Source organism: Trichoplax adhaerens, genomic scaffold (assembly GCF_000150275.1).
Source record: "Trichoplax adhaerens TRIADscaffold_5 genomic scaffold, whole genome shotgun sequence".
NCBI classification, from domain to species: domain Eukaryota; kingdom Metazoa; phylum Placozoa; class Uniplacotomia; order Trichoplacea; family Trichoplacidae; genus Trichoplax; species Trichoplax adhaerens.
In genome coordinates, this window is record NW_002060947.1 from 7,464,108 (window position 1) to 7,477,687 (window position 13,580).

Sequence of the window (13,580 nt, forward strand, 5' to 3'; positions counted from 1 at the left end):
GTGCCTTGATTCTGTAATCGATTGACAAGACAAAGAAGGCAAAAAGAGAGAGAGAGAGAAAAAAAAATGAAGAATAATCAATAGACTTGAATAGCAAATAGATCGCTTAAATACCTTTGATGTATTGATTTTAACAAACATCAATCGAAATTAACATTATTATCGTCAAGTGAGAGAGGGGAAAAAAAAAATAAACAACCCCAATCTTCACTCACGTCAAGAATGCAATAGATATCAACATGAACACATTTCTCCTACACCAATGTAGAAGCTAGTTTAATCGTTACCTAACGTTTAGGAAATAAGAGAAAAAAAATGGATTGGAAGATGTAGAAAAATGGCTCTATCTTGATCAAGTCGCGTGGCAACTGACAAAGTCGTAGCACAAAAGGAACTGACAAGAAAAAGGACCGAGGTCAGAGAATTTATAAACAGCAGTAGAGTACCCCAAGCCTTCTATTCTACCGGAATGGTATGCTCGTTATGTGGCTTATATGGATAACGTTTTGTTGGACAGAGTTTAGGACATGAGTAATATGGATAGCAAATTCTATCAACGCCCTTAGCAGACACAAGAACACCACTAGGTGGGAGTGGACTTTTTCTTCCTTGCCATCATAATCTATATCATTTTTATTTTTTCTCTCTTTTCAAAAAGAATACACTAACCCTTTCTTTGATAATTCTTGTACTGTCCAACCTACTAGTTTTATTGGCCTAATTCAAGTAACGCGTACATGACTAAAGGCAATGCATTGATTTATGCCATTCAATATTCTACACGCAATCATGATCGAGGTCAATATCGGCTTGACCTAATTAGTAGAAATAAAAAAATCGCTTCTTTTTCCATCATTGGCCAATGCCATTATTCCTCTAAATGGCTATACAAGCACTATTGTTACAGCAAAATGCTTCCTACTGTTTAAAGAGTCTTCAAATGATTGGTCATGGATCTTATTGAGATGGTAATATGTCAATCAATTAAAGAAATCATTATTTGCATAATAAAAATAAAAATAATAAAGCTTGCAAGGATATTCTATGCAATCAATAGCAACGAGTGGATCGGCGACGACATGACGGAGGGCTTCTACTCGTTGTGTCTCTTTACCTCGCTAAAATCCATTGTATATGTTATATGTTCTACAGAGTATATAGTCGATTAGTATTGTTCCTCTTGATGTTGAAAAGAGCCTCAGTTTGCCACGGTAATTATGTCAATAGATCGATGCTAGCTTTTACAACGCCCAACTTGGGTATGCTTTGATGGCAATCTGATTTACTGTTGATTTTTGTGCGGGATGGACGATTGCATTACTACAACGACGTTTTAAAACTAGCATAAGCGGCACTCGATTTCACTCTGGATTACTAAAGGAATCGACAGTCGTGTGCATTTGCACTGGGATCATCGACCTAGCCATGATTTTAAAGGCAACAATCCTCATTCACTTTATTATTCTCTTGCTTGGAGCTGAACGAGGACAACAGTATACGAGAATATACTGTATAGACAGACGGTGCTGCAGAATGGCGAGTAATGGAGGCTGCTCGGTATTTCCGATCATGGATTCATCAAGCATCGAGTCGTATAGTAATGTAGATTTTACACTTGTAATCATGTATCCTAGAGCAATGCGTGATTTTATTGACTAATCGATGGTACTCTAAAACCGAGCGCTAGTGATAATGATACAATATACGTAGAGTCAATTAATGTTAGCATGGGATAGTGCTAGACGATGCCATCAGGATAGCCTTTCTCACCCTATTGCGTAGAGCAAAGTAAAAATACAGTAGAGGCGCTCTTACCTCAATCGTAGACCTATGCATACGATGAACAAAACGCGATTCTGGAGGCTCAGTTAAAGGTACGTTTACCATCTGGTCTTTACCGCTTGCACCTGACTAGATATAGAAGGGAGAGTTTATTTTTACCCTTATGAAAGTCTTGCAGCACAATCATGGAGAGCCAGTAATTTAGCGTAAGGTAGCATTTCTCAGCTGATTGTCTACTATGGATTGATTTTGTCAACTATCCGCGGAGAACAATGTTGACATCGATTTTGCATCCATTGCAGCCGTAGTTCTGTTAGCTATAGTTTCATTTTGGTATACGGAAGAGTTCTTCAACCTTTTAAAACTGTTTACTACTCGATTGGCATAAAGCTACTAAGGTGGCATCACAAAGTATGACAAAGTATACGTACTGTATATCAAGGAATCCATTCATTTTGCGTATGGTGGTGGTATGCCGTTAGTGTATTAATCTGACCTCTGCTGATCATCTACTACAGGAATTACTTTAATGATTTATAGTAAGAACAATTTGGTCAATGCCAATGGAGAATGATACTTTTACCATCCAAGTACGAAATCCAGTCAGTTGGCGAATACAATCGTTATCGCGATAGAGATGCCATCCATTTCAACAGTATCCTGTAGCAGTAGTAGCTCCAGGTTTACTTTTTAAGGGGTAAGACAGCAAAGGGAACGTTGCTGCTGTTTAACAACTGTTTTATGTTGTGCGATACTATTATTACCATAATCGAAATTTTCTACGAGTACATACATAACTTGCTTGTCGATTGCAGCATACATTCGTCGACAGTAATTCATGACGTGTATATTAATTAATTATTATTGATTGTGCCTAGAAAAGAAGATTGCCTACTTTCTTACGTTAGGAAATTAGAATGCTTAATTTAGACAACTGGTGGAACATTGCATGGATCAGCTTATCATCATGATGCGTCGTTGACACATCTACAAATTGCCACTTTTAAGCATAGCAGCAGCTGAATATAAAGCTGTGCTGTAATTAGAATACTTAATTTGGACAACTGGTGGAACATTGCATGGATCAGCTTATCATCATGATGCGTCGCTGACACATCTACAAATGGCCACTTTTAAGCTTAGCAGTAGCTGAATATAAAACTGTGTTGGGCCATAAGCAATAAATTAGTGTAGCTACACAAAACTAGTTACGTAACATGACGGATTCCTAAGATAAAATTTTGTCTTACCGGTAAAATATGCTCGCTCGAGCTGGACTTTGTAACTTTGTCTTCGAAATCATCAGGCTGATAATTTTCGTACAAGTCAGCATCCTCTTCTTGATAAGGATCTGTATCGCCGTTCGTTTTTGGACCTTTTGCTTGATGATCGGCCATACTTTATTGGTATACGCTTATGAAACGATGATTCGTGATATCCAAATCTGCTTAAAATTATACAGAAACGAAATGAAAGTAAATAGATTATTCGGCATTGACGAAGCCGATAACTAACATCCTGAATCATCATTACTAGCAGTAGTGCTGGAGTATGCATGCAATGATTCGATTGGACGGTCTATTCATTAATTATAATTAATGTTCAAATTAGATCTCACAGCAGTCAGTGGATGTGAGTAATCATGACAACTTTTCAGCTAAAGTATGTAAAAAGCGAGATATAGAATACTCAGTTACTGTCACTAGGGATCATTGCCATGATACTCGTATCTACCCCAGCTAGGATCGATATCTCATTTCTTCAGAATTGATAATGAATGGCGATTAAGATGCATATACTCAAACCATTCGTATGCAGAAATGGAATACTTTACTATTAAAATTGACAGACAAATTTTAGTTGCAATTTCTCCAACTAACGGTAATTCTTAGCTATGAAGAATTATTCATAAATACAATTCTTCAAATAGGCCGTAATCATTTCTTGCACAAGTTACGTCCATGCTTTCTCCAACTATTTAGTAAACAGAGCTACTCGTCGGCTATAACGAACGAGTGGACTCCAATGGAAATAATGAAATGTCAAATTAATTTACGAGATGATGGCAATTTCTAATTCAATGCTTGCTTAAACAGCTACTTAGTGTAGGGTAAAGGAAATTGTAAACTGCAATCTCAAGTCGAAAATTGGATATCGTTCTTAAATTTGACCGCTTTACAAAATTAATAGAACCTAGTCAACTGGTTGATATGAACAAGTGATACACTGGATAGAAAATTTCCAAAGTTTTACTTCGCTACAGTGGTTATTCACAATTTCTAAAGGACTTCCACAATTCCACGTGCTAAAGTAATGGGTATCATAATTAGAACACATCAATAACATAATAAATAATGAATTCATAGGACAATCATATCCATCCATTTTTTTTACTGGCTTGTTAATACGGTAATTAATCAATAGGTGAAATTAACGCTGTCTTAACTATTGATAGAGTAATGCAACATCATTATTCATAATATAAAATAACGGATTATGGTGAGAGTAGTTGCACTACTCTATTTGATATTCCTAAAAGAAGAGGTTATAGAATCATAATCATTAGTGAAGGGCTTTATTTTATGCCGCTATAATACAACTCGACCTAGGCGGGTGGAAAATTGTATTACTGAGGGGTAAACATTGATCTTATTTTGCTGGAAGAATGGAGGTGGTATTAGTAACCCTAGGAGGTAATATATCATACGTCAAATATGATAAACAAAATTGGTACAGTTCGATAAGCAACATGATGATAGTAATGCCTAGGGCTATAGGATTATCTTTACAACTATGCTATAAGCAGCGGATAACAACTATACTCCTTTTTTGCCTTCTTGCTGAAACACTAGTCTAATTTTGAAATCGTAACTGTGATATTGCATTTCTTTCTGTCCTTCGTCAGTCATGCAGGCTAAATCATGGCGCCTTATGTTTTGACTAGAGCTATCAAATTATTGTTGGAAGCTAACTATCAATTAATAATGAAAACGATTCGCATAAGATATTACGCAGTAGTGATGGAATGCTGACAAATTAGCCATTATTCATTATTGCTGTATTGAAATCAACGGAAAAATCATTTCTTTCATGGCTTAAAAGAAGGAGTGGATCATTAAAGTTGGAGGAATAAAATACAATAGTTGCTGTTTTTTTTGACAGTATTAAATATGGAATGATTGTAACCTCATTATAATATCATCACATATTATTTCGTAGAGATGGATCCGAGCGATTTACCTTAATTTTACTACCTATAGTCATCGTCAACTTTGTTTCAGTTACAGGATGAACAAAGTTGACGAATTTGTGTTTAGCTAAAACGGTTCATTTCTAAGTTCGCACTATATCGCATTAGAAATTTAGTACTATCAAGGAGTGATCGAATGCTAAAAGTAAGACATTAAATTATCGGAGATAAAGAACTATAGGTAGTAGTGGTAAAGATTTCATAAAGCACCAATCCTGCTACGATTACTATACTGCAAATAAAAAGAAACGACATACCAAAGGATATCGAAACTTTTCCTATTTTCATTTACGTAGAGATCAAGTTACAAATATTCTATCCTAAACATGCAGTGCTGTATTTGTTTTAAGTATACTGAGAAAAAGTAAGCAATTGTTTTTTGTGCCATAAAGTCGTAGCAATCAATTTTTCCAAACTATCTATTCATTTGTTAATAAAAGCAAAATACTTACCCTACTGTCTAGTCTAGTATAAAATAAGTCCTAGAAAAAGCACTGACGATTGAATGATTCCAGAATTAATTGATCGGATACAAAGTCGGAGGTCGAAATCCACAGGTAACGCGACTTAATGATAATGGAGGTTCAACAGGGACTATATGCAATTAAAATTTTCTTTGAGCTATAGGGCGCACCAGTTTATAAAATGCACAATAATTTCCATGACAATATATACTGTAAGTTAATATACATTATATAGACATCAGATCCATGAATAATAAGTTATGAATAAATATCAACATAGGACAATAACGTATTAGCAATAATGTATTAATTATAATATCTAGGGCCGTACTATTTAGTCAAACTGTTAACTTTAGGACATCCATATACTAGATAGAACATTCTTATAGATGATGATCTATTTTCAGCTCAATGTTAATTCTTTATTTCATGCGTCAAAAACTGTATAATTCCCCTCGAAAGCCTTTAATAACATCCAATTTAACTCCGAATGAACTTATCATTTATTAAGTTAATAAAGTCAACTTTTTCATCGTAGCGATATAGAAACGATTCAAGCTGTAGTTAACTTCCGAATTCGGGTACATGACGAATATAATTACCTTTTATTTTAAAACCGAAGCGGACATGGCTTCTATTTGTATACTGTAATGCTCACATGTAGACAATGGATATGATACTATCCTTATAGAGAAGCTTTACATAAATGGAACTGCCATGATAAATAAATTCATCTTGACTAAAATATGACTAATAAGTCTTGATTTATCTAAATTCTGCTTATATTGTCCAAATAAGCGCTAACCCCTGAAACACTTCGACTGAGATTTTTTTAAATGGCCGTAGAAAGCAAGCTTTTTAAGGTACACTTGCAGATTACATCTAACATCTGTATAAGTAGAAATGTACAATGATTAATAAAGTACTTCCTTTCTTCTAGTTATTCATATTTGCGTGATGCATTTATGAAGACACTCAAAGATTGCCGCAACAACATAATTGTTGCTCTTAACAATAGATTAAACTGAGATAAGTTGATGTCTTTTAAGGTTAAGGCCATTCATTAACTGTTCGATTAATAACCAGTCAATGCTAATATGACCAAGATAGCGTCCATTAGTCCTATTAAAAAGGAGGTACCATGACAGTAGGCATTCCAAGCCAAGCATGCTTCGGCTTATTGCCTTACTAGGCTTACGATTATGGATAGGATTATAGTACGTAAAAAGAGCTGTTTTTAAAGTATGTGTAGAAATTATCGGAAAAGTTCTCAGAATGAAATGTTGATAGCAGCTGGAAAGTGCAATAAGATATAGACAAATATTTACTAGTGCACAAATTCAACTGTTCTTAGAGTATTATCCCAGTTATCAGCTATTTATAGCTATTTACAGCAAACTTTTACTGTATATATTGCTACAGTAAGCCTTCAATTAAACTTCATATATACGTTCGTCTAAAATACAATTTCACTTTAGCTTTTGCAGCTGCACTATCTATCGTCTGTATTTGATTACATTAAAAGGCTATATATTCATTTAGTTATATTTACGATGAAATTGAGTAGAAATTTTCAATGTTTTGAATTAATTATTTGTCTGAATGCAATGATATCTACATAATTATATCGGTTTTCCTGAAACGCCGAACTATTTCACATATTTTAGTTAATTAATTTGATTTTATTGATCGCCCAGTGCAGAATAATCAGTCTATAGAATATTACAAGAAAGCTGGAGCAATTAGGCAGAAGGTCATGTCAGTCATGTACTAACGTCATACCGGGCCATGTATGCAAAGCCAACGATTGCATTACGCGAACTACACTAATATAGTTTTCAATTACTAATCATTTTTAGCGCCGTATGTAGGTAAGAATGCTAAAAATTTCACAATTCTAGCAATAATCCTGGATTGACGTAGACTTATAGAATTTATATGATTAGCTTCAACAGGAATTGCCAAAGTTAACTGGATACTATAGAGCTTGCATCTTGATCTTACTTCTGATGGTAAAGATATTTAAATGCTTACAGATGTACTAATGACTACCGAAAATTACCGTATAAAAGTAAAGCACTTACAATCGAAGATTTAAAATTGATCAATGCTTGTTACAATAAATTATAATCTTCTACGGGCACTAGCTTAAACATTTACGTCAACTTTGTATAAAGTAAAATCCCATGCTAAACTTTTCAGAAGGTAGAAAAATTTCAGAAGAATGACATAAAGAGCTAAAAAGCATCACTCCTCTGGTAATTACTTTTCATAACAGCAATCCATGATATTTTTATTAGTGTTTACATTTACCAAATCAATTCCTGTATAGCAAAGTATCGTTAACACGATCATTCCATGCAATGATTATGTTAACAAAATGGGAAGGTTGACGTACTACAGCTCTTTAGATCCTAGCATCCAATAATGAAAAGACCTTAATCTACATTGGCCATTGCCGATATAATACCGCAGTAGATTTCTATTCCCTTAAGGAAGATCTTTTCATTCAAAAATTCATTATGATCGTGAAGTAATACCGGCGTATAGTTCATTGGAGAGAATCCTAGGGCAGGTATTCCTGCCTGTAAATCAAGCCATATAATTTAACGCATTAGAGGTAACTTTCTTAAAAGAAAGCTCGTATTTATCATCTCCTTAAAATTACAATTACTATTGAAACTGCTCAAATCTTACATAGATAACAAATTACGTTGAATAGTATGACATTAAATAAATAGAATAAAAGAAATTTATCAAATTAATAATTATGGTCGATGCTGTTTAATTTAGTAGAAGTAATGCGGTAAAAATTTTATTGCAAGTAATGTTAGTTCTACTGTACTACAGTCGATTATTAGAGTGTATGTAAGTGATATAATCATATTTCCTCTTAAAAGGAAGAGATCAGCTTCATTAATACAGTACCTGGCGTAGGAATCGGCTATCTGTTGCTGCTGGAAATGTCTCTGTAATGAGTAATAAACTCCTAAAGTTGCAAATTGATAATAAAAATAACGCGAATAAATGCAAGGGAAGGCTAACCGTAAGCTCTTAGTAAAAATTAGTAAAAATTAATTAATTACTAATTAGTAAAAATTCCGTATCACATAGGATTAATCACAAATTGGAAAAATAATCTGCCTACATATTGGAAGCCGCTGAGCTGAACGCTCTCCACCATTTATCGCTGTTGTCAATGCTGGTAATTGATTTATCCATATGACGCTGTTACAAATACAAAAATCAAAGAAATACAAATACAAATACAAAAATTAAAGTTATTCACAGTCTAAATAGAGATTAAGTGTGGCTAACAGTACGCATATTACACCATCGCTATTTAAAATTATCTTACGTCAATAAAAGTGATTAAAATTCCATCGCCACATTCATCTGCCCAGGATCGGACTCTTTCTTCGAATTCCTGTGAAAAAAGTTATTCGTTTGAACAGAAGTAAAAAAATGTTATTGAATTAAGGGTTATTGAACGAAGTAAAGAAATAGTCGTATGACTACCTGGAAGTCAACGTCAAGTGCAAGCCTGACGTCAATAGCTAAATGATTTGAAGAAAAATTAATAATAAATTAGAGCCGCTCATTATTCATAAATAAAATTGACTTACTGAGCGTAACATCAGCAGGGACTACGTTCCTTTGAATACCACCGTTCACCATAGTCATATTTATGGTTGTAACATCTCCCAATCTTAAATTATTTTCAAGCATTCTAAACAACGAATTTATTAATAATGCTGATAGTCAGTAACGGTTTAAGTATACACTTTACCACTGTTATCATGCTTTTTCATGTAAAATTCAGTTTAGAAAAGGTATAATAACAATAAATATTGATTTAACCAATCTATTCGTTAAGATAACCGTTTTTCTTCAGAATTTCGAAATTCAGTGAATTTATTCATTAGCTTCCTCTATTTAATGGTAGAATGGTGCGTTGTAAGTATACATAATACAGATACAACGTGTATACACCTACGAGTTTACTTGTAATTCGATAATAAAGGTATTAATATCATATATTGGCTAAGTTGCTAGCAAATGGTGGTCGTTACGTAAATGCATTTTCTTACAAGCTTTTCCATCGCAGTATTCTGAACAAATCTTGAGCCGTGTCCAGGCCTTCCAGTACATTTAATTCTGACTCCTGGTATTTCGTGTTAGAATCAATTATTACCAGAACAAGCATTTAATTTGTTAAATTACTATAAAGGTAGCATTAATTAGTACTGTAGATCAACAGTTCAACACTGCATGCTGACTAAATTTCAGCTAACACTAAAAAGTTAAAGGAGAAAATTCAGTGGTGAAAGTAATAGTACAATGATAACAGCGTTGAGAATATTTACCCCAAATTGGCCGCTCAGAATTGTAAACAATAAACTCTTCCGTTGGATTTGCTAAACCTACAAAGATAGAGTTAATTGAAGGTAGTTTCAAGAATAAAAAAATTTAGTACCAAGTGTTTTAGGAATGAACCTTCGTCAAGTGCGTAAGCAATGTTCAACTTTTTAAATTCTTCATGCTTGCAGAATAATTGCATGCCTTCCCTTCCTCCACGTTCTTCATCTGAAATGTCAATAGGTAGATTGATCAATTCAACCAAAATAATTTAAGTGGTTCAACAGTGAAAGTAATAATAAACATGCATAGGTTAAACGTAAACTGTATTATAGTACGCTGGCATGAACGGTTTAAAATTTAGAAACTCTCTATCATTGTTGTAAAATAGCTGTTACAAACTATTTAACAACGGAATATGTTGGCAAGTTATAATGATGGAATGGTCTTGTCATTCAGCTATTGCCTATACTCGTAAGTCCATAATCTAACTGCATTTGTATGTACTGTATTGTAGATTAGTATCTTGCGTGCCAAATAACATGCCATAATTTTGTATTAGAATCAACGCGTATTTGCCATTATGTAATACCTGGTACAAACGACATATGTATAGTACGTTTAAAGCGCTTTCCTTCTTTCTTTAGTCTTCTTATAGCTTCTATATATCTAAATTACAAGGTAGTATTATCTTGCACATTCTTACTTCTGGTATTAGCAGAGAGTTAGCAAACATAATTTAAGATTAACATTCACTAACTGTATTCCTACGCATTTCATATCCTAACAAACAAGAAAATTAAAATATTATCGTTAGACCAGAGCCTTATAATTGAAGTATGCGAATACGTAAAAACCGAGGAAATATCTGTATGCCTGCGATATTGTGGCGAAATTTATAAAGTGAAAATGCAATTTAAGCCAATACCTATGGCGTAGCGGTATAATAATGTTACCTGTGTTCCTCTTGCGTATATATCTCCTTCCGGAGTTTTAATTGCGGCAAATGGATCATGTATCCAATGCTCCTATAATTTCAATATTTCGGAGGAAACTAATTAGCCTTTTAACCAACAACATGCAAGTATAATAAATTAATAATGCTGTAGTGGGCATATCACTCGAACTAGAACGATTACATATTAGCAATCTAGAATATACTCGTACATACGTGTAGCAGATATTATATATGTTTAGTAGCTTAAGTGAAACGATGAAAATGATTGCTATTTCTTGAAAAAGTGCGAGAAAGTCTTCAATTTTAAACTGTTTGATATAGTCTAAAGAAATAGACAGGCATGTAATAAAATTGTATAAGCTTACAATCCAAGTAACTTACAAGATAAACCGGGACAACATCCGTATGGCTATTAAGTAATAAGGAGCCAAGCGTAGGATCTGTTCCTTCCCATGTTATAAGAACGACAGGCCTGTTTGGGAGGACCTGCACATTCGTCAAACATTAGCATAAAACACTTGACATCCCAAAAGTAGAATTTTTAAGTCTACCAGATCAATGTTGCTAACTAAATAGCCTACCTCGATTACTCTCATAGGCAGATCTATCTCTGCTGCCAGTCGTTGCAGTAGTTTAGTGCAAGCATCTGTGATTGCAAAATATAAACTTAGGTAGTTAACACTGCTTTACCGTAATTTGTAGCAATGAAGATCTATGTTTGTACAGTAGCACCGTTAACGAAGATACTTTCCAAGGCAGTATCTGCATTGTACTACACAAGCGATCTTACAGAATAAGAAAAACGACACTCGTTAATAAGCAATCAACACTCTTTCCCAAGTCTTGTAATGGAGTTAACACTGCTTTACCGTAATTTGTAGCAATGAAGATCATCTATGTTTGTACAGTAGCACTGTTAACGAAGATACTTTGAAGGCAGTATCTGCATTGTACTACACAAGCGATCTTCCAGAACTAGAAACATGACACTCGTTAATAAGCAATCAATACTCTTTCCTAAGTCTGGTAATGGAGTACATGACAAGAATCTGATAAGGGAATGGATGTTTCGCTCCTCAGGCACATGCCATGGGTACATACAAGCATTACCGGCAATCTTAATATGTTTTTACTGGGTTTAATAGTATCTCGGAACAAAAAAAGGGCAAGAAAATGACTGTACAAAGAGTTCTAATCATCCATCATTGGCAACTTTAGATTTGCATGGCCTGTAAACAAAACTGTGACACGCGTACGTAGATGTTTAGTAAGAGCAACAACTTATTGGATCATCGAAACTGGTTGCTATTGATACACTATAATTCATCAATTCTATTCGTATGGAAATCAGTTCGATTGGCATCGATCACCATCCTGTGTGCTCTAAGATGTTGGAAATGACGAAATGATATTCATCTCTGCTTCTTACTGATTAACGATTGCATTATTGGTCAGTAAAAACTAGCCATAAGAAACATGCTTTGCTTGTCTAGGCGAATGCAACAAAGTTCGATTCTGTTGCTTTCATGCCGTCCCCTTTACATTCTATCATGGAATAAATAGAATCTGAAGAAGGATTGGATCTTGAACTGTTTTATACATCATTTACCATAGTCAGCTTCGGATGAAATCGTATTGATTCTCAGATATTCGCGAAAGACAGTCACTGCAGGATGTTCTTCAGCCATGTCTTCCCTCTTGCCACGAGTGGAAAATCGTCATCTACTATAATAAGTTTATGACGCAGTACAAGTACTGTACGAGGTAGTGTATATATGCCCGCAGTATTTGTGACGAAAGAGAGGTGTGGCCCACAAAATGGCCTCCATCATTCTTTATTTACTTACTGTTACTGCAATTTCTAAATTTATTGAATCGTGCTATATCTTTTATTCGATATATAACTCTCTCTATATGGCATATACATATATAGAGATATACAACTTTTAATTATTTTACTGGCCAATGGACTGTACTCATTTTGGACATTTGAATTAGGACTTGGAAGAGAAATTAAAAAGTCCCTATGATTGGAACGGCTTATCCACTTGATGGAATCTGCGATTTCTTTTCCTTTACTGTATGGCGTTGTCTGTTTTTATTAACTAGGTTGTACTACGGTGAATACTCGACTATTCGTCCATTGCATTCACTTGCGACCTCATTACACCGTCGACTTTCGTCCTATTGGATGCTGGACACTGTGCTGTAATCGATGTCAGCTTCAATTGATGGAGAGATGGGAAATGCAAGAGAGAATGAATTGATTGGAAATATCATCGCAATCCTTTACCAGGAGATAGCCAAACATGCAGAAAGATAGCAATAGAACTGAATTTTGCATGCAGCTTGATTAACCTTTCTAATTAGTGATGCATGGCAGATATCTTGCATGATATTACCTTACTATACTGTATGACTATACCGACCAATGTTGCATCATGTAGCCATTCAACGATATCCGAGTTTATTTACATTTCTTTTTTTTTTATTTTTATCTCGTCTCTACCGCCTAATGTGCAAGTAAGAAGAGAATTGCGTCTAGCTCAGCTCAACCTAAACCTTACCAGACTATCACAGATTTCTCGATCGGAGGACTGCTACTATATGACCATACCGACCAATGTTGCATCACGTAGCCATTCAACGATATCCGAGTTTCATTTACATTTCTAATTTTTATTTTTACCTCGTCTCTACCGCCTAATGTGCAAGTAAGAAGAGAATTGCGTCTAGCTCAGCTCAACCTAAACCTTACTAGACTATC

General features: G+C 34.6%; 1 protein-coding gene across 1 annotated transcript; it reads right to left on the reverse strand.

Moving 5' to 3' along the window:
- Positions 1 to 7,934: 7,934 nt before the first annotated feature.
- TRIADDRAFT_50344 (uncharacterized protein) lies at positions 7,935 to 12,501 on the reverse strand (the record flags this gene model as incomplete). Its single annotated transcript, XM_002113048.1, has 16 exons — positions 7,935 to 8,081; positions 8,425 to 8,485; positions 8,645 to 8,724; positions 8,855 to 8,923; positions 9,016 to 9,053; positions 9,123 to 9,226; positions 9,379 to 9,428; positions 9,588 to 9,661; positions 9,864 to 9,920; positions 9,994 to 10,083; positions 10,448 to 10,524; positions 10,616 to 10,638; positions 10,812 to 10,883; positions 11,195 to 11,299; positions 11,395 to 11,459; positions 12,423 to 12,501. 16 exons carry the CDS (start codon positions 12,499 to 12,501, stop codon positions 7,935 to 7,937), a joined length of 1,191 nt encoding a protein of 396 aa, XP_002113084.1.
- Between the last annotated feature and the right edge of the window lie 1,079 nt (positions 12,502 to 13,580).